General features: G+C 41.9%; 1 protein-coding gene across 1 annotated transcript; it reads right to left on the bottom strand.

Annotated features, from left to right (window-relative positions):
- Nucleotides 1-558: 558 nt before the first annotated feature.
- On the bottom strand, nucleotides 559-15348 carry HELB (DNA helicase B). Its single transcript, XM_065668457.1, has 13 exons — nucleotides 14792-15348; nucleotides 13203-13577; nucleotides 12260-12486; nucleotides 10039-10911; nucleotides 9365-9536; nucleotides 8327-8468; nucleotides 7273-7403; nucleotides 6246-6330; nucleotides 4847-4906; nucleotides 4393-4597; nucleotides 3370-3504; nucleotides 2682-3131; nucleotides 559-1670 (listed from the first exon to the last, which is right to left on the bottom strand). The coding sequence occupies exons 1-13, from the start codon at nucleotides 14985-14987 to the stop codon at nucleotides 1584-1586; spliced, it is 3138 nt and encodes a 1045-aa protein (XP_065524529.1). The 5' UTR covers nucleotides 14988-15348; the 3' UTR covers nucleotides 559-1583.
- Nucleotides 15349-21967: the final 6619 nt, after the last annotated feature.

The following is a 21967-nucleotide window of genomic DNA, read 5'->3' as shown; positions in this document are numbered from 1 at the left end:
CTTTAATGATCCATAAACCTGTAAACTTGTACTGACACACGTGAGGTTTTTAAGTAAGTCAAGTCAATTTCTTGAAGGGACCAAAGTCCTATTTACTACGCTTTGTTTTCAGCCTTCTTTATGATAAATGTTACCCCCTGCAACACGTTTTTAGGATTTAAAATTGTAAATATCTTTTACAAACACATCACACAAACTCTCTCCTCTCCCCCCAAGCAATAAAGTACTGCCAGTTGCATTATATGCTCACCAGCAGCTGCTTTGGTTTATTCCGGTATTCAAGGTGTTATTGGTAATTACTGTTCTTGGTGAATATAAAGATCCTGGATTTGTACATTTGTAGAGTCTCCATATCTAAGCAGTCACCTTACAGAGTTGTTTCTTCTCAATTTCAACTGTTTAACTGTATCCCTGTCGTTGTTTCCAACACATGAGCAAGCTCACCTGCCCCGCACACACACGTATCTCTGATTTCTATTTCAGCACTGCCCGAAAAGGTCAGAATGACATTCAATGCTGAATCATGTAAAAAAAGAAGGAAAAAAAAAAGATCATGAGTCACTTACTTAAATATGTATTTTTATTTGTAACAAATAAGCATTAAACTGTAAAGTATTTTTGTACAAATTTAATACTTTAATAGCATGATATTTATCGTCTATGTTACGTTTTTTGAAATTCAAACTGTTGCAAATATTTGTATGGAAAAACTACTGTATAAATTGAAATAAACAGTGATTTAAAGACATAAAAAACGAGGTGGCATTTTTTCCACAGCTTTTTTGGGGGGAAAAGAAATTCCAGCTCTATGTATAAAAAGAAAAAAGGAAGCTGTCCAAATTTTAGTGCAGTTTGTCTGATGTTTGATCAGCATCCGTCTTGCTGACCTCAGAAGTTACAATGCGGTAAGTCACACACATGGTGCACAGAAGCTGAAATGTGAATGGTCTATCTAACTCCAACTTGGAACTTTGATTTCTTACCCAGATCATTACCAGCATATAATTCTGAGCTGAAGCAGCAATGGCAAATTGTGCATCTCTCTCAAGTACAAAGTGGGGGAAAATTTCTATGTCACTGGTTGCAACTTTCTTGTTCTTTCTAATCTTTTAACAAGATTAAAACCCATAATCCGTAAGAACTTCGCGCCCACAAACCTGCCATACCAGAAACATCCAAAGTCCCCTTTGTAAACTGTTTTTTTACTCCCAAGAGCAAACCCCAGTTTTGGCACATGTAACAAGTTCTCATCAGTTCTGTAGCATTAGGAGATGGATAGACCGTGGTATGGCCAGCTAGTCTTCAAATCCAGAAATCAGCAGGTATTTTTGTATGGAACGTCTGGATCCTCTCCTTCTTCACTGAAACAAAATAATTATATTTGATGGCCAGCACACCCTTTTTACCAAAGGGCAGATCACTGAAAAGGGCTCACTTCAAAACAAAAAAAGCATGTACTTTATAGAACATGCTAGGACGGGAAAGCCTACAGGAAAATTATCTGCACAACCAGCTTCTCTGTTCTGAATTCTTGAATGGAACAGCTTCAAGAAAGATTCATAATGAGGACAGTCAATTGTCTGTTACTTCTTTAAAAGCTTCCTAGGAGTTATGTGACCCAAAGTTAGATTCCTAAGTCTGGAAGACTGAAGTGAGGAATCTTCTGTTCTCTGTCAAAACAGAACAAAAATGTTATCAGTGTTTGAACTAGAACTAAAATCACAGAATCACAGAATGGTTTGGGTTGGAAGGGAACTTAACAGATCATCTAATTCCAACCCCTCTCCCATGGGCAGGGACACCTTCCACTAGACTAGGCTGCTCAAAGCCCTCTCCAGCCTGGCCTTGAACACTGCTAGGAATGGGGCAGCCACAGCTTCTTTGGTCAACCTGTGCCAGTGTCTCACCACCCTCATCGTGGAGACTTTCTTCCTAATACCTAATCTAAATCTCCCCTCTTTCACTTTAAAGCCATTCCCCCTTGTCCTGTCACTACATGCCCTTTTAAAACATCCCTCTCCAGAATCCTTGTAGGTGCCCTTTAGGAAGACTGTTATAATGTCTCCCCTAAGCCTTTTCTTCTCCAGGCTGAACAACCCCAGATCTCTCAGCATGTCTTCGCAGGGGAAGTGCTCCAGCCCTCTCATCATCTTTGTGGCCCTCCTCTGGGGGGGCCGCCTTATATCCTTCTTATATCAGTGGCCCCAGATCTGAACACGGTACTCAAAAACTACAGTAAGTGTCCTCAAGAACAGTTTTTTCCCCACGACAGAGCTCAGAAATGAGACAGAATGAAAAAAAACGCCTATTAGGCATGTTTGACTGTATAAAAACAGCTTCACCAATCAAATTTTATATAAAACTCTTACAGCATATCAGCTCTTAAAAACAGACTTCTCCACACAAAGAGTAAGCGACTATAGCCTAAGCTACTCATAGGAGTGATGTGTTGGCTAATAAGGGGTATAAATTTGCTACTGTTGACATTGTTAACTTATTTTTTTGTATGACTCTGCGAAAATGCCTGCCAAACTCAACTGCTTTACCACTTACTGGGGATCTGGAAAATCATGAAATAAATAATGGCAAAGCAATCGTAACAGTCAGAAGGTGACTTGTGGTGGTTAAAGACAGTGCAGAAGTTTGTTTTAAGCCTTCCCAGTTCAGAGATCGATACTCACCCAGGGTGTTTTCACAGCATCCTCGGGATTCTCTGCAAGGGTTTGTTGTCTTTTGCGTGGACTGTGCTGTAAAATGTCTGTCTGCTCTTCTTCAATGAGAACTGCCGACTCTTCCTGTTTAATCAAGTCTGTTCGAGGCTCAGGTGGCTCAGGAGCACCTTGGGTTAGACAAACAGACTGAGCCTCAAGCTCCTGACTTAGCCAGCTCTCGGTCAGGGGAGAGGAAGTGTGTCCGGAACAGTTGCTCCTTTCTGCAATTGCCTCTCTCAAAAATCTCTGTAAGTGAGTTTTTCTGGGCATGTTCTTGTTAGTGACCGCTCTCCTGAGGTGCGGCTCTTCCGCTATAACATAGACACGGCAACGACCTCTGGTCACGGCTGTGTACACATGCTGCCAGTGCTGACGGCCAGGGTTGCCAACCACATAGACAACAGTTTTCTCCTCAGAACCCTGAAACATGTTTAAAAACACCTTATCAGAGTGAGATCTCCAGTAAGTAGTTAGAAAAAAGACACAGAACCAAGGAAGTTGGAGACAATGGGGGATACTCCCAAGAATATTTTCTATCCTGCATTCAAGGAATTTTAGTTTCAAGAGACCCTCTGGCTCTTTCACATGAAAAGACAGTGCATTAGCAAGTTAAAGCCATGAGAAGGTTTTATCAGCTCACAGCTGCTTTATTTTTTACCTGAAATGTGTGGATAGTTCTGGCCCATGCATGCTTTATGTGGCATAGCTTCTTCAGTGCCTTATACTTCACAGTGTATGTAGAGCCGTACGTGCTGCTGATGGTCAGTAAGCGCTGCTTATTAATTTCTACATCCTAAAGAAACAGCACAAGAACACTGAGTAGTAAGCTTGTATCAGCAGTTTGACCTGTGTCTGTACATCTGTGTGTATCCATATTCCAGCTTTCCCTGAGATTACTGCAAAAATAGCTGCAATATCAACCCAGTGAAATAGTTCCAGAAGACGGTAAACCCAGACGACAGCTATCATCTTCCAACTGACCACCTTGAAGGAAGAGCAGTTTCACTTCACAGGGCCTACCCTAAGTCCTTCTCTTTAGGAAGGAAAATGCTGACTAAGGTAGTTTTAACCCTCAGAAAACTGATACAGTGGATACAGTGAAATATACCAGTGAAGCCATTTTAATGATTTACTGCCACAAAGGCAAAGAGCCCACTCTCGCCCACCAACCCTGTATGGTGCCCCATCCCATGCGCAAATATTAGTACTTTCACTGGACCATCTGCTGAGTCAATTCAGCTCACTGAAGCCAGCAAATAAATAGAGGTTTTGCTGCTCTATTTTTTTGGTCAGCTTAGTTTTCTAAGGATCCTAATCTTAGATTGGGGGAGAGCTCAAAGCTGTAACACCTTTATTCTTTACTTAAGCCTTCTACCTATATCCAAAACATTACCCATTTCAATTACAATACATTTGAGTATTTACAGAACATATTTACACTGGACACGAGCAGATCGACTGAAACACGCTCCACAAAACTGCTCAGAGGTGTATTTTTTCAATGCTCCGTTTTGAGCCGGCAGACTTTCTTGCTATTCACATGATTGTTTAGCAGAAAAACCAAGTATGTGCTGTGGACTAAGATTACAGAACTGCAAATTGTTTTGTTCTGAGCATTCTACAAGGACTGAACCAGTTACCATTTTGGGGGGGGGTGCAGGTTCTTGCAGCTAGGACTTACCTCTGTTATGAAAAATATGTCTCCATTGCACAGCCGTTTGCCCTCCTCAGCAGTGTCTGCAGTGAGGGTGATTTCTCCACTTTTGCGTTCCTGGTGATAAGGATCCTCCCCAAAACCAGAGTCTGGCAAGAGATCCTTGAGGTACGTATTCCGTGTGCAGGAAATCTTGTCATCAATTTGAAATAAGAGACGGTTTTTATGGTCTCTAGGTTGGAGAAAGAAAGAGGGAGAAATGTAAAGTATGCATTACCGTCTCTCAGTATTTCTTACACCTCCCCTCTCTATACTTGGGCCAGACTAAAAACCTTAATAACGTTCAAAACAGTTAAGACAATTCACATTTAAAAGACATTTCTTGAATTTCTGTAAAACCTTTTGGTAAGAAACAGTCACGTGGAGTTAACACCATGAAAGCGAGACTGTTCACAGGAAAAAATGCAGAACACTGGCTTACCTGGTTAAATGATCTGAATAGTGTTGGCAACAAAGTTCATTTATTACATCGCAATCTTGCCTACATCGTAGAAAAAAAGAACAAGAACAAAATCATGATGTAGAAGGAACGGTTCTGTCTAAGTACCATAGAAAGGTGAGAATGTTTGTGCTGCGTACCTAGATTAGCTGGATTTGGTTTTAAGACAAAGAGGAAAACTAAACAAAAACTAAACCGGGACAAACTATTTTCTGTCTGTGGATGTATTAAAAATAGCCAGAAGATTTATTTGCTTTTTAAAGACCTGGAATTTTACCTTTTAAATGCAGATTAAGTACCTATATTCTACAGGATTCTTTTATGGAAACCATTAATAACAGTACTGTACCTGAATGCAGACTGGAAAAGTAAAACTGATTTCAGAGTTCAGGGTTCACAACAAGCAGGTGAACTAGCTAAAATCTGTAAGTTGCTTATTTGTGCACTAGTAACCTGTAAACAGTTGGTGGGGGTTTTATTGCTGAGAAAAGGTTCTTCACAAATAAAAGCAGTAGTCTTTTCTAAAGTACCCTTCTGTGCAGAAGTATGAGTTTATGGACTATTGGAACTACTGGACATTACATTTATCCCTTCAGTGTTTCTGTGAGGCCATACTACTCAGGATAACGTGATGGTTCATGGTATCAGTGGTTAGTAAACTTTCCAACCTTTCTTCAAAGCACATTAGAGCCCTACACCCTACCCCTTCTTAAATGACAAGTACTGTGCTTCCAAATATCCAAGCTGGATATCCAAAGTGCATTTGCCACTGGACAACAAGAGCGCTAATGTCCATCAGATTACACGACTGAAATCTGGCCCTTGTCACACAGTGAAAATGCAAGTATCTCCTGTCTTTTGGTCAATGTCCACCTGTGGCAGAAGCATATATATGTATGTAACAGCGGGTTACATGTACCATCACGCACCCTGGAATTCACATCTGCCACAGTGGGATACTTCTGAAAATGGACATTTCTTTGTATTTTGTGGGTTCCTCTTGAAGATGAGACCTCTCCTTTCACTTTTGAAGAACACTGCACTACAACAAACACCAGAGCACAGGCTCTCAGAGAACGTACTACAAAACCTGACCACTTATGTCCATCCTTTGTTTCTTTAACATGAACAGTACAGATGAACATGAACACAAAGGCAAAAATGATGACACAAAGTAACATTAAGCTTACAGGAAAATGAAGCAACTCTCCATGGAGAGACTAGAAGCAACCAGAAGATAGAGGAAAAGACACCTGGCCTGTTCTCTCCAGTAATTTCATGATATTGCCACTAGTCTCTACAACTCAACACATTCAGGTGGGTTTAGATCATGGCTGCTAAGCAAGGACTTTTTTCAGTGTCTGCCTACATGCTCTATTACCTTCTGAACGCGATGAACTGTGATTGTTTGGCATCCTGCAATCCTGGTCCTTTTTTAAGTAAAGTCTTTATGGCAGTTTGCAACTCTGTTTTAGGAGTCATAAAAAGTAAGGCATTAAAACATGCAGAATAATATAAGAAAAACATAATTCAATATGAAATTGCCTTTGCTTATTTCTTGCTTCAAAGACATTTCAACTTGTTAAAAAAAAAACAGAAAAGAATATAAAACACAAAAACACACCCCTCCCAAAAATTAAAATGAGAGACAAGACTGATACGGAATGAGAGAAATTCTAGTTTCTCTGTGTTAAGCAGCTGTACAGAGCATATTTCATGCAAAATAAGGTTTGGATATAGCACATTAAAGAAGTAAAGATAAACCAATACAGGAAAAAGCCCGGTTTAGTATTATTTGCTGAGTACGTTACTATAGTCAGGTAAGGTGATTACTATTCACACTTGGTTTTTTTTTACACCACATCTTCCTTGAAGCTTTCTGTTGCATATTAAAAGTAGCAGCTCCTCAATCCACTTATCCAATAAAGGTCAAAAAAACAAAAGCAATGGCCCTAATCCTAACACGAAAAGATGTTTAAAGAAATACATTGTTCTCTGCTTCCATTTTCCTAACTTGATTCTAGAGTTAGGCACACATTCCTGTCCCACACCATCCTGTTACAGATGCTGTTTACTCAAATTACTGAAAAATTTAATCTTTTAAGGTCTGACAGCTCCACCTACAACAGAACAAGACAATCACACTTGTTCACACTGATGGAAGCTGCATCACCCCCATTTCGAAATGTAACTAACTGGTGAGCTGGAGCTCTACAGTATGTCCTTTGCACTTACAGGTTTTGCTGCACCCACTTACAGAAAGCTAAACTATTGGTAAACTATGAATCTAGCATTTAAATTTATACCACAAAGAAAACCAGATTAGAATTTTCCCCAAGTGCTCGTTTCAGCCAAACAGTCCATGCTTTACCAAAGGGAAATGAAGATTACAGAGTGTACACACGTACTGTCACAACCCCCGCCAGTGGGCAAAGCAATGAAAATGAATTTCTTCTCTGGGCCTGGCATTTTCATTTCCTCATCCCAAGCAGAAACTTTCAGCACCTCATCAAATTCAGGAAGCTGCCGGTGAGAGATTCTTGACCAGAGAAGTGGAGAGGAAACAAAAAAGTTATTTCCAGTTAAAGGACTCCTGTGTAACATCATCCGTATCAGCCTGAAATTCACCATTTACACATTTTTGGTCATCTATACTACATACATCAGAAATACTTTCTTCTAAGCATAACTTAATTTCACAGTAAAAAAATGGTACTCTATCCTCTAAACACTTCAGCACTACAGTAGATACTTTGTGCTCTTACTTCTCATGGGAGCAGACTGGAGTAACACAGAAGTGTTAGCAAAAAAAAAAAGTGAGAGTGCTTGTAAAACATTTGGTGGTCCAGAATATTCTCAACTTCCAAACAACATCAAAAGGTCTTGGGCACTTGGACCTAGATATTGCTGTTTGAGGTTTAAAAGAGAAGTCATGCACTGACAGTAAATGGGATTATTTCAAGTCCAAAAGTAATGCAAATGCTGGAAACATTCAGCGGTTCTAGGTATTAATACAACAAAAAAAAAAGGAAACTATGACTTAATGGCCCTTGGCACCTAAACTCTCAATGTAATTCAGTTTGGTTTAGCTGTTGTCACACTCACCAGCAATATCTTTAAGACTTCCTTTTTAGGGAAGCAATTATAAGTCAACACATGCACAACACATTTGAAAACAACAGGGAGTATTTGATAGTGAAATTCGTCCCATAAACTTCAAGCGTATTCCATCACACACATTTTTTATCTCCAATACATACACTCCTGCAAAAATCTGTGGGGTTCTGCTGTTGCTGTTTTGGGTGGTTGTTCCATCTGCTTTTATAAACAGTGTTACTGATTTTTAACAAGAAACTATAACAGAAGCAGTAACGTAGAGTCAAATCTGGATGCACTACTGTTTTGCAGGTAAAGGACCAGCCTACTACAAGAATGCTTCTTACATACATAATGAGATCCTACCTTGACGCATTATCTACAATTAGTTGTGATTCAGCTCTGTGATTAGTTCGCAGTTCCACAGAAAAGCCTCTTGATTTTAGACCCTCAAAGATATCAGCTAACATGTTTCCTGGGTCTATGCTTGGTAGCTGTCTAGTATCACCTAAACAGAATGCATATTAGTATTTGTGAGAAGCAGTAACAGATCATCTGTTAAAAACCCAACAAAACAACCCCACACTGGAATTGATAAATTCTCAACCCTCTACATAGCAACATGCTTCAGCAACGCAATTCACATGAAATAAAACTTCCAAGAATCTAAGCAGCTTTGTTTGGGAGATCAGGCTGCAGCTTAAATTTCATAAAACTCAGCAATGCTTTACCAGCAGGTGCAATTCTCTCTGCATGATAAACACTGACAGTGAGCACATCTTATTCAAACACATTTTGAAAGTTACATATTTAAAAGCAAATGCTATGAATGGCATGCCAGAAAGCAAACCTCTGAGACAGCAGGAACTTTTCATTTTATATGTGTCTCCCCTTCTGAATTAAACCAAGATGATCTTAGCATTAAGAATGACATGAAGCCTCCCTTCTAACATGACACTAAATTTAGGGAAATCAGAAAAGTTTTCCAGTTGCAAGATGTAATAAGCCATCACATGAAGTCGCAATCATAGAATCTCAGAATGGTTTGGGTTGGAAGAGAATTTAAAGATCATCTAGTTCCAACCCCCCCTGCCACGGCCAGGGATACCTCCCAGTAGACCAGGCTGCTTAAAACCCCGTCCCGCCTGGCCTGGGTAATACCCTCGGAAGTAGACAAAACAGTGCTAAACAGGGAAGGGAGATACTGATATTTTCATATTGACAATTGAGCTAGAAAACTCTCTCATCTGACCTCAAGAACAAGCAGAAATATCCACGTGCAAAACAATGTAACATTCTGGGGTATTTAAGAGACTTGGTGAAAGCAGTGACAGCTCTGATACTTGCGCTGTATACTGTGTATTATTAAATATTGAATAATGCTAACGTTGCTGCTTCACTTACCTAGGATAATAAGCTTGGCAAGCTGAGCATGCTCACATAAGAGTTTTAAAACCAAACTCAGAACGCGTACAGACACCAAACTTCCTTCATCCACAATCAGAACTGTCACAGTAGAAAATTTCCATTGCTGTAATTGTTCACTCTGCCTCCACGATCTAAAACTATAGATTATCTAGAAACAAACAGAAATAAATCAAGTTCTGACACGAATCAACTGTCAACAACTGTTTTATAAAGGCAGCCAGAGTGTGGTATCTTCTAATATTGTATTTAGAGCTATCATCTGAAACTCTGAACTTAAAACTGTCAATACTCAAACTTTCAGGCTTAATCTCCTCCTTGGAAAAACAAACCCCAAAACAACAGCTGAGAAGCTAAAAAGACCAGATGCCTTAGAGAGGCACAATTGAGATACGTGTAAGTAGGAAAAAAACCCCAACAATCGAAAACCAAAGTTACAGCAAACAATTTATTTCAAATGACTGATTTGTACTCTCCAAAACGTAACGTTGACAAGTTGTACCTAAGCATTAGGTAAGGGTTTCACATGAAAAGTTCAATCACAAGGTTTTGTTTTGGGTTTGGTTGTGGGGTTTTTGTGCCAAACAAGAACAGACAGTGTCAAAAGGCCCTTCAGAACACAATTTAAAAACAAACCAAAAGAACGTCCTTACCTGATGCAGTGTATATGCAGGAATATTCGTTTTCTGACTCAGAAGGCCTGCAGCCCTCCCTGTAGGTGCAGTAAATAGTACATGCAGATTTTTTTGTGTGTACATATTCTCTGACTCCCCGTTAAGATCAAAGGTATTCCATTCCTCAGACGCATCCAGGTCTTCCTCAAAGGCCTTAGAAGCAGCTTCCACTTCTTTTTCCATTTGCTTTAAGTGACGAAAAAGGTAGCTAACTATTGTACTCTTCCCACAGCCTCCTTTTCCACTTATGATTGTGATGGGATTAGAACAAATCTTCTCCAAAGCAATCACCTGATCGAAGTCTAACTCTGCTTTACTCTGGGTATCAGATGTAGACCCCACTTCCTTTTCAGCAAAGTGATTTTCACAATTATGACTGTCTGGACTATTATCTTTCATATGTTTCATTTCATGTGCCTGGGTAATGTTCACTTTGGTATCTACCATTTCTCTTGACATCTCAAAAACATTAAGCACCTTTTTCACATCAACATCCAGTTTCCATGGGTGGTTTGACATAAGGTCACCTATATACATTGCAATGTCTTTCTCAGATTTATAAAGATAAGGCAGAAACACTAGTTTTTTCTCCTTGATTACTATGCTCTGGTCTTTCAAAAATTCAAGAGATTGCCAAACATGCTCGATGGACATATCTTTAGATACAAAATGAGCTAATTCATCTTGATCTTGGTAAGTGTGTCCCATTTCTCTACACCGTTTCTTGAGCTGATCATACAGAATTAATGCATTCTTCTGCAACTCAGGGATCTTCCAGAGGAGATGTTCACACTGACAAAATGCAGCCCACGTTGCCTCACAGTAGGAAAGTTTCAGTTCTCTATAGATGATCTTCTCCCCAGAAGGAATAGAAACAAATATATATTTATTTCAGAAGATGTTAACCTCTTACTGAGTAATATTCCTCCTGGTAAATACAAATTGTAACCTCTGAATTATGTATTTTTCATAATGTATGAAGTTAGTTAGGATGCTTTTCAAGCTACATGAAACCAAGATACTTAAAAGTAAGATGGAATGATAATTCCTCTCAGTCACCCTTCTGTATAAACCGGAAACTTTTAAAATCAAAAACCTGGCAGATAAATTGGGTATGAGGGAGAAATCATGCACACGTCATTATCACAGTTTCAAGTAAAGGCACAAAACCTGTAGAAACAGAGCATAGGAAAGGCATTAGCCAGAATACTGTACCCCATTCTTAATACGTTACTTCAACAAATACATAACCCTTACAGAGACTATTGCAAAACAGTCAAAAACTGGAATGAGCAAAAAAGATGAACTACTGCGGGACAGAAAAATTAATTGGACCTGCTGAGCCTCAAGAGAAAAAGCTAAAGAGAGTCTTCAAGCAATAAAATAACCCCTGCAGTGAGAATGCAGGTCTTTGGAACAAGAAACAAGAGCAACAAGTCTACTGCATTAAGGAACAGTCAAACTGGACATCAGGAAAAAGCTTTTAAAAGGAAAAGATGTGAAACACTGGAATACATTGGCTAGAATGCTTAAACTCTGCAATTGGAGCTCTTAAGGACAAGTCAGAACATCAGTCAGTAAAAGCATTGGGTCGCCGAAGCAGAGGGATTAACTAATCACGTCTGAACTATTAAGCCATAGCTGCCATCAGAGGTGCAGGAGTGTTAGGGTGAGGTGCAGCAGTAAAGCTGCACAGCCAGTACAGTGAAGAAAAACAGGAAGGCAAGCAGTAACTGCAAAAAAACTTACAAAGGAGAACCAATAGACCAAATGATCTCTTAAGAGCGACTTATCTGCCTTACTAGGAAAGCACAGATACTGTTCCATGCATTAAGAATAGAAAATCTCATTTCTTGGTATAAAACTGGACAATTGAGGGGTTTAAACCAGCTTTCTTACTTTTGGGCCGATTACCTGAAGTACTTAACTTTCTCCTCTTTGCAGAAAAGACTAAACAAATGGTTGTAACAAAACCACTTTTAAAATCTTCCCAGATTATTTTGTTGGAGACCAACTGGGGAAAAAAAAGCAAACAAAAAGGAAACAGCAAACCTTTCCTAAAACTGAGCCCAGTACATTGTCTATTTCCAAACGAACTAAACTTAGTTGATAAACTGAACATAACTGAAAGAGCGTTCAGTCTAACGAATGCTCTAGTGTAACAAACCCCACATTTTTCACCCAGCTTAACACTACTTACCCTGCTGAATCCAAGTTTCCATAGCTCATTCTTTAAGATCTCATCCAATTTTGTTAGCATCTTGTCTTGACAATCCTCCTCCTCTCTATCTGTCCCACTATTTTCCTCAGTCCTTCTTTGCCAACACACCATATCCAACAGACAGCAAAAATGGCGCGGCAGAAGAATTGGCAGGAACTCCAGTATCATAGGAAAAGTCAGAGCCACCAATGCTGCCTTTCCTGCAACTGCACGCACCATAAACCAAGACAGCTTTCAGCCACACATGAAGATATTTGCAACGACAATTTAAAAAGACTCTGGCTTTTATCCTTCTGCCTCCACTACATCCAAAACATCCCAGATTTCTTTCACTTTCTTATTCTTTGTAATCCTAAAGACTGTTTTCCTTGAACTGCCTTGGGAAAAAACAATGGAAACAGATGACAAAACCTGCAACTAAACGTACTCATTTGGAAAATATGTATTATCCACTCGGTTTAAACTGCGTACTGAATTTTGTCAGTTCAGACCTCAGCGCACCTGCCGCTTACCTAATTCTCAGACAGATGTACAGAAGCTTAAAATCCAAAATAAGAGGCTTCTAAATCTGTAGTATCATATGAGCAGAGAAACCCAGGAAAACAGTGCTCTCCACTGGCTTTCTCAATGATCCCAAACTTAAGCTATCACTTTCACCACTTGTATCAGTCTTGGGATCTGCAAAAGGGGGATAACGAAACTGATGTGCTCTAAACCTTGCTTTGAAAAACAAATTTCAGAAGTGAAACAAATTTCAGAAGAAAGTGACATTTTTAGAAAAGTATCCCTTGGAAAACAAAGAATCTTTGCACATTCAAAACCATTTGAATATACACTTCATATGAAGACAAGTTAGCTTGAACACAGTACCTAAGACAGAACTCATTCATTAACTTCCAAACACAGCACAGGATGTACCTACCTGACTTTGAAACATAGTAGAAGATGTCATAATTCTTGGTGTCTCTTTGTTTAACCCCTGTCTGTAAGTGTGAAACTTGGAACTCTTTGAGGGTGTTTTCAAGGTTTCCAAAACTCAGCACAGACTCCGCAGGAAGCCAAGTAAAAAACTTGTTTCTAAAACACTCTGGAACGTCACATTCCTTAAGAAAGAGCGAAAAGACTTGTCGGTTGTTTTCTTCTACATCAGTCCGCAGAAAATACGACGGATATCCTTGCACAAAGTACTTTGACCCCAGTTTTTTAGCTTTCACGTTAACTCTCCACCAAGGGCCAACTAATGGAAAGCGTCCAACTACTTCATACTCCTTTCTAGTGTTGTCCTCTTGTATAATAACTGAATTGTCAAAAAGAAAAATAAAACCATTGTAAATTAACAGTCATACAGATTAAAAACTTGATTAAGAGAGTTTTGCTTGTTCAAAGCTTATTTTTATCTTCTGTAGAAGTTGCATAGCAAAAGTAAAGCAGGAAGCTTCATAAACTTCCCGATGTCAGCCTTTCCAGTAGGCTTTAAAAAGAAAAGCAAAACCAACCTCAGAAACAAGCACCAAAACCGCTTCTCCGGGCGTCTGAACTACAAAGTTAAAACTGTGTATGAATATTTAGCCAACTCAACACACCGGCATCCGGTTTAACATCACACCCTTTATGCCAAGGCAAGTTTGCAACTCGGTTTTAGGCAGTTTTGCCACAAAATATCCCATCACGGTACCTGCATGCTCCTCATATACATTTGCATACCAAGTACTTCCTGCAACTGAAGCCACAAAAATCATAAGCAACTAATACAAGTTCTTAACGTCTCCCATGACCTCGTCTGCCCCCTCTTTCCATCCCTTCCCTCGCAAACACGCCATTCCTCCACCCGCAACACGGAACTACACGCCACAAGCAGAACAGAGCGCGCTCCCACATCCAGCATCCAGCAGGGCCCTTTCTCGCAGCACCCGAATGCCGTCAGCCCTTCGGCCGGTCACAACTTGCGCATCTGCTCTCCCCTTGTTACCTCACTGAACTTCGTGATCGAGTTTTGGATACAATATTCTCGTTACGCAGAAGCTGCTCCAAGGTCCCCTGCTTTCGCAAGGCCTGAACGGACCGCAGGGCTCATTAATGTTCAGCACCAACACCTTCGCATGTCATAAACCATAATAAGAAGCCTTCCGTTTGCGTGCGAACTCAACCTGCTGTTCTCTTGCCGCTCCAGCGCCGGGGCCGTACACACACGCGAACGACAGCACCCTTCCGCCACCCGTGTAAGGCCCGTCACTGGCTCCGGCACCGGCTCGGCCGTGATTAACCTCTAAGACCCCGTCGCTGGCAGTGACCCCCGCCCGCCCGCACCGAGGGCTCTGCCCCGCACGGCACGGAGCGGGAGGCGGCCGCGGCGCCCGCTCTCCAGGCACACAGGCCGCGCCGCCGCCACTGCCGCCGAGCCGGCCGCCGCCCCGCAGCTCGCTGCCCGCACCGGGCCCACGCCCGCCGCCGACGGCGGCCGCGGGGCCTGCCCGCCCCACCGCGCTGCGCTGCGCTCACACCGCCCCTCACCGGCTCGACGAGGCGGCAGCGCGGCCGCCAGCTCCGGCCCGGAAGCGTCCAGGAGCGCAGGCTCGGCCAAGTGCGGCTCCTCCTCGGCCTCCTCGTCGGTCTCGTCCTCCGAGTCCCCCACTGCCTCCCGCCGCGGAGGCAGCAGCACCCCCCACAGCTCCATCACTGGCCGAGGCAGCCGCTCCGGCACCGCCATGCCTGTACCGCGCCGCGCCGGTAGTGCCACCCCTCCGGAAGGAGACGTCGAGAGGGCCGGGTCGGGGCGGGGGCCGGCCGGGCCGGGGCCGGGTGCGGGGGTGTCCGCGGCCCTGCTCTGCCGCCGGCCGTAGCGGGTAGGCTGAGGAGGCCGCGCCGCCGCGGGGGTGCGGCCTGGCGGGCGGCTGGAGCCCGGCTGAGGGGCTGCGGTGCGGAAACACAAAAGCGGGGCCCGGCGGGGGCCGGGATCAGTGACTGCGGTGTGAGCCCCGGCGGGGAAGGACCCGGCGCTGGGTGTGCGCAGGGGTGGGCCCTGCCTCTGGCCCCGGCCCCGTCTGTACTCGTGCGTCGCCTCCTGCTGCAGAAATCGCGCATTTGTTAACAGAGCGGTGACAATTCTGTGTCTTTACATGACCCAACCGCAAACACGTCAAGTGGTAAATGCAGATCTCCAGTCTGTCGTGTTGTATGTCACCCTGCTGCCTCTCGAGGTCATGTAACACTTCAAAGGAGACACAAAAGCTGTGGGTGTGATACGCGGATTAGGACTCCCCAGCTCGTTAAAGTTGTAAAGTAGGTACGCTTTATGCAGCGCTGAGGTCCATGCGGATCGCTCCTCCAGAGTATGCACACCCAGGGTCGGTTTTCCCTTTACATTTATTCTCTTAAGGCATACATATGCGTTAGATTACTGATACGCCTATACATATTCAGTATCTGTCCCCGCTTCGTATTATAGTGAGCTAGAAGGTCCTTTGCGCCTGCACAGTGCCCACCTCTGGTCATGGGCAGGGGTCTCAAGATAATGTAAATGAGTCTTCCTCTTCTTAAACTTTTCACCTTTTAATCTTCACGCACGGCCTTAGGGTTTGGTCGGTATCCCAGCCACAAACCCTCTGTTTCTCCCCCTTATCAATAGACTCAGGCATCTGCTTTTCCTTGTCAATAGTTGCTTATCAGTAGAACCAGACCTCTGCTTCTCCCCCTATCAGTAGTTTGTGCCTTGTTCTGCTTAGTAGGCATGATAGGTGTTTCCAACAGACAATACTTTTGTTTAAGCAAGCAAATTCTTCTAACCCCTTTATACACTCCCCTATATATTAGTCAGATTTCCCTGTATTATCCCCTTGTGTATTGGTTAACCCTGTATCAGGTGCAAGTGCAAAAGGATAGTGGATGCTACCATTTGAAATTACATAAATGGGTAGTTTTGCACTCCAGACCAAACTGCAACGTAAAAATGCCCAATATGAAGCTAAATATAAATGTACCAGCCTAGGCACAGCAGCAGACAGGTTGCCCAGCTTCCGAGAAGCTGCCAGCAGCATGGGCAAACCCTTCAAAAGGGTAGCAAATGTTTGTACATATGCTTAGAAAAAGTGATATAAAATAGATAAAAATACTGCATTTCCTTTTTGTCTAAGCTAAAGGAGACCCAATCCTTTTTCCTGTTTTTTCATTACTCTTTCCCATGCATGATCCAGGAGGGACTCTGTCCTCTCTTCACTACCTTGTCGCAAAACTGAGGGCCTTCAGCTTGGTCACACATTGGAGCACAGACTCTCCCTCTGTCCTAGTATGGTTCTCTGCCCCTTCCCCCTTGCTGGGAATGCCTGCATTACTGTGTTAGTGCCAGTGAACAGACGGAGACGTGTAAATACAACTTTAATGACTTTCAAAACCAGCTGCAAGTCTCATGGAGATAGAGTCTTGAGGTAGCTGGTTTCAGTTCTTGTGAGTTAACTTTAAATAGAATCATAGAATCATAGAATAGTTAGGGTTGGAAAGGACCTCCAGATCATCCAGTCCCAACCCCCCTGCCATGGGCAGGGACACCTCACACTAAACCATCCCACCCAAGGCTTCATCCAGCCTGGCCTTGAACACTGCCAGGGATGGAGCACTCACAACCTCCCTGGGCAACCCATTCCAGTGCCTCACCACCCTCACAGGAAAGAATTTCCTCCTTATATCCAATCTAAACTTCCCCTGTATTCTTTCTCCAGCTTAATTCACAGATAATGAAATAACTCTTTAACATGGCAGGCTGAAAACACACGGCCTGTGAAAAGGAGACAGGCGAGGGGACAGAGACATTCATGTTAATTTACAGAATATAAAGCATTAGCTTACTGAACTGCTTCACAGTGTTATGCAGTGATAGATCTGAATCTGTTTTAAGATCCTTTTTTCTCAGGAAACATCATTTCACATTCACCTGTGTATTTGTGTACGTGAAACTGATGTCTGAGTACCCCCCATCTGTTCCGAAAATACAAATTTAATACCGTATTCAGCAAGCCTGAGTCTGGAATTTCCTTGTGCTTCTACCGTCCCTACTCTATACATGCTGAATTCCCGCATGGTGTCTTACATTTCTATTCCTCTTTATCATTCAGCTAAGGAAATATACTACTTTATGAAGACTGAGGAACAGATACTTAAGGTTAGACGCATCCTGATTATGAATGGCTTCCAGCGTGCCCAGCTTTAAATAGGTAAGTCTTGATTTTCAAAAACGTGGCTGTTTGCAGCTTAGGTGAAGTAACATCAGTTTTCTAGAGCTAGGTGCTCAAGCACTGGGAATGAGAAGATCCTTTTGAAAACTGGTGACTAAATGATTTGCTTATCTCCACAATATAGGTAAGTTTAAGGTTCCTGTCTGCTTCGTTCTCTGTCCTCCCCTTACTCAATTCTGCTACCTGTGCAGTCAGAGAATAGAAGCTAAAGTAAATCTTCGATTTGATGAAGTCAGTGGTAAAATTGTTAACTCTAATACAAGAAGCATTCCATCCATGAAAGTCATAAGAGTGAAAAATAGAAAACTGAGCAGTTGTATAGATTTAGAAATTTACAACAAGTATGCACAAGGAAACATTGTTAAGCATTAAAAAACAGATGAGCACAAGACCAGGAGATTCAGTCAAAAATTACTCTGCCATAAAGGTTTTAAATCATAGTTTGAAAAATACCTTGAGATCTTAGATTACCTTTGGGGACTAGCTTTTTTTCCATCTGTCTTACTTTAAATTCCACCCCAAAACCCAAGAATGTACAGTAAAAAGAAAACACGCTTTGACAACCTTATGATTTTACCTTCTAATGCACCATGATATAACTTCCATGATAATTCATAAATCTTAGAGTATAATCTGACAAGACTTGCTACATTTCGTAATGTTACCCCATGCCAGACATCCCCTTTAAAAGGACCATCAACTGGAAGCCCTCAGAGCATGAAATTAGGTGATGTATCTAGCACAGCAGGGAGCAGGAATAGGAAAGAGTTTTAACTTTTGTTCCTCCTGAGATGGAAGTGTTTTGGGGTTTTCCCCATGATCTTTCAGGGTGCCATAGAGGGATCATTTCCACAGCAGTACTTTTGAGGAGGAGGAATTATGAACAACACAACCCAGCCTAGGTGCCTTTCATGATGCTAAACTCAAGTGCTGGACCTGAGTAACAGTCAGCCGTCCTTACTGCTGGGAGTGAGCTTCCTGGAAAATGACGTGAGGCCCAGGAGTTGTCAGCTACTTACCAGCATGACAATGAGTTTTAGATGTCAGACATACCATGAATGAGAGAGATACGTCTCACAGGCTTTATTAAGTATAAAACTAGCAGAGCTTGAGATGTATGTATAAAAAAAAAGGTGAGAGTTGTTACAAGAACATCGTATTGCAGCATACTTAATTATTGTCTAGCAAAGGGGCTTTCTGAAAACTTGAGAGTTGTAGGGTTAATCCCCCTGTTCAGGACAGATAGAGTGAGCTGACTTGGAATTCTGCCATTATAAACCCCAGCATTAGCAGTAATGTTGAAGCCTGCTTGGAAAACATGCTTGGCATTTTCAGAGTTTTAGGAAGTAAGACAAGTTCTTTGCGTTTAATTCAAAGTTCCGACACAGGACTGCTCCCTGCTAAAGGCTTCAGAAGAATCTAAAAAACAACACAACCTTTTCATTTAAAAAGAAAAAAAAAGAAGCCTTGATGCCATGTGCAGAGCAAATGGCTGGAAATAGATACGAAAGAATCATACTTAAAAAGACCTGTTTCTAAAATGCAGAGGAGAAACAAACATGTTTGATAATATCATAAAGCTTATAGTCCTCTCTATAGCCTATATAGTCCTCTGTGTGCCCCTCTACAATGAAATCCCTTAAAAAAGAGTTCAGCAATGATGGGGTTTGTGCCTTGGCTACTGGTTTGGGTTTCCTAGCTTTCTGTAGTGTCTCAGCATTCTCTCATTCTTCCGTCTGTAAGAAAGACACAAACTGTTTCAGTGTTCCCTCGGGGCACATAGTATTTAACATAGAAGCCAGAATTGCTTTGTAAAATAGCAAATGCTCAACTATTATTGGACATAATCAAATCCTTATTGTGTACATTTATACTCTTCACATGCCCAGGCTAGTAGCGTTTTAAGAACCTAATGCAGTGTGGTGTGTAGGGCCACTTATCTTGTTCTTTGGCATTAATGCAGTCATCCTGAATTTCCTTAAGCTACCTAAAAGGGCTTTGCTGCTATGTCATAGCCACATCAGCTCATGCTGCATCAAATTGCTAAGTACAGTGTGTTTGACAGACAATAGCCTTCTCTCTTGATCAGACCCAAGAGAGAGGAACTTGATTCAGGGGCCTATGAATATTAAGTAGGACCGGTATTCCTAGGAGCTGTTAACCAGCATGTTATGTTTGTGGGGAGCATGCTGGGATTATTGGTAGTGAGCATGCTGGGTGCATTGCTGTGAATTTTCTTCTTTTGCTTAAGATCTTGGAAACTTATTACTATAGGAATGTTAGGCTTACTTTTAAGAATCAGTAAGTGCCTAGTGTCAAGGTTGTCATGAAAATGAATACTAAATGTGTTCTGACAAGCCCTTACCTGCGTTTCTTATAGTCGGTTCTTTATGGCCATTTGTTTGCTGTGCAAAGGCACATGGATTAATTTTTAAAAGCAAATTCAGAAATACTTCCCCTGGTGTTGCAAAGCTGACTTCCCCAAAAGCCTGATAGCAGAAAGAGAGGTCTCATTCTTCTTTCTTCTCAAGACCACAACAAGTTTGCACCACTTGGCATGTATTTCCCCTTGTAGAACAGTGACCTCACCTGTAAGATCGGTCACTTCAACTTAACCACACTGCTGCAAAGCTTTAAAAAATGGTGCTACAAGTTTCTTTTCTATGTCTGAGGGAAGAAAAAGCAACCCCAACACACAAAGTCTGGATAGAATGGCTGCTGCTACAGACTTTAAAAAAGGTATAGAATCATAGAATAGTTAGGGTTGGAAAGGACCTCAAGATCATCCGGTTCCAACCCCCCTGCCATGGGCAGGGACACCTCACACTAAACCATCCCACACAAGGCTTCATCCAACCTGGCCTTGAACACCGCCAGGGATGGAGCACTCACAACCTCCCTGGGCAAATATAACTGGTTCAATAGTTAAATGTATGGGTACAAGAAGTTCCACTTGAATATATTGCATTCATTCACCAGGCTCCACGTCGTGCTTACAGTTTTGTATTTCTCAGGAGAGAAATCGAAACTATTATATAATTCTCCAGGAACAGATAAAACCTCCCTTAAAAATGTTTTGCAGTGGCTAATACTTTGCGGTGCTGTTTCAAAGACAGTCGGTATCTTGTTAGCTTATTAAAAAGCTAACAGCGCCACAACAAAAACCAAAACCCACCAAACCCCCCTGACATTATCCCAGTGTGTTCCATTAATGAAAAGGCTAAAGAAAACAACCAAAAAAACCCAAACAAACAAAACAAAAACCACTCAAGAAAATCAAAGACCAGCTTTCCTATGAAATTCCTGAAATCCCCCAGCGCTATTTGTAATGAAAGTAGGTAACTAATGAGCATGTGATAATATTTTGGTTTGCGGGTTTTTTCTCTCCAGTATCCTGTCATAATGAATGGTTTGGAGGAGAAATCGTTTGTGAATTACAGAAGTCTGCATTTTTGCAAGAGAATCCAAAATTGTTCATTTATGTTTATCACTTACGGAGCTGTGTTGTTATGTAGTGGCGTAATTTCTATATTCCTGGTGAACCAAACAGCGAAAGATCTAGTTAATAAACTCGATGAGAAATGGATCTCAGAAAAGAAAATGAAAATTCTCTGTCTTTTGAGGCTGTCAAACAAAAGGATATTAGTAAATATGTTTTAAATACTGTTCGGTATTTGTTCATCTTTGCTTTTTAAGACAATTTGATAACAAGGAAGAGTAAAGGGGGGGGGGGGGGTGTTCCCCTCAGATGTCAGCACATTCTGTGCTCGATTGTTAGTATTTTAATTTTCCTATGCAGGCTACCTTACTGCCAGCAGCGTGTGACTGTGGGATGTGATTCTGCACCCAGTTTACATCTATATTTGCAAGCTAACCTGGGCCGGAACTGAGCTGAAGCAGAGGTGTGCTGTTGTCTACGCTGTACACAGCTGTGGGAACACTGGCACGATTTTGCCTGTGCCAACAAGCACCATCCCAGAAGATGCCTGCGCCTTGAGAGCATTTCTCTGCCTTCTTGCAGTTCAGCTTCAGGACCAAAGAACAGATCCTGACTGTTTTCTCTTCTGGTTCAGAGATAGCCACTAAAGCTTGCCAAGAGAAGTCATTTACCTGTGTACAGTTCTACTTCCCAGCTGTTTGCCACCAAAGGCCACTGCTTACATTAGAGCTATAGAAAGCCTTGCTTAATGTTCAGATCTGGAAAATATTTGTAGCCCGTTTCTCCCTGTTTAGTTTTTAACTGGAGCTTTTCTTGAACAGGGTCTAAATAAAAACGAGTAAGAACTTTCACAGTTTGAGGTTTGGGCCTCTTTCCAGGGGGTCCTCTGAGAGCCTTTCCAATTACTTCCCTTAAGCTGGGCTCCTGAGTTCAGCTATTAATCTTCCTTCATACATAAACCACTGTTGTGCACTAACTGGTTTTTGTTAGCATTCCTCCAATTTTTCTATACTTCCCTTGTAA

The sequence above is a fragment of the Lathamus discolor genome, chromosome 1 (genome assembly GCF_037157495.1).
Source record: "Lathamus discolor isolate bLatDis1 chromosome 1, bLatDis1.hap1, whole genome shotgun sequence".
Lineage (NCBI taxonomy): Eukaryota > Metazoa > Chordata > Aves > Psittaciformes > Psittacidae > Lathamus > Lathamus discolor.
The sequence above is the reverse complement of the archived record's forward strand: the minus strand, read 5'-3'. Positions and strand labels throughout refer to the sequence as shown.

What these genes read in the sequence shown, in the direction of transcription:
- HELB (XM_065668457.1), bottom strand. Translation starts at nt 14,987, where the DNA reads ATGGCGGTGCCGGAGCGGCTGCCTCGGCCAGTGATGGAGCTGTGGGGG. An exon ending in TATTCAGATCATTTAACCAG is followed by an intron (nt 4,598 to 4,846) that starts GTAAGCCAGTGT and finishes TCTCCAACCTAG; the next exon opens with AGACCATAAAAACCGTCTCT. An exon ending in ATGCTGTGAAAACACCCTGG is followed by an intron (nt 1,671 to 2,681) that starts GTGAGTATCGAT and finishes CTGTTTTGACAG; the next exon opens with AGAACAGAAGATTCCTCACT.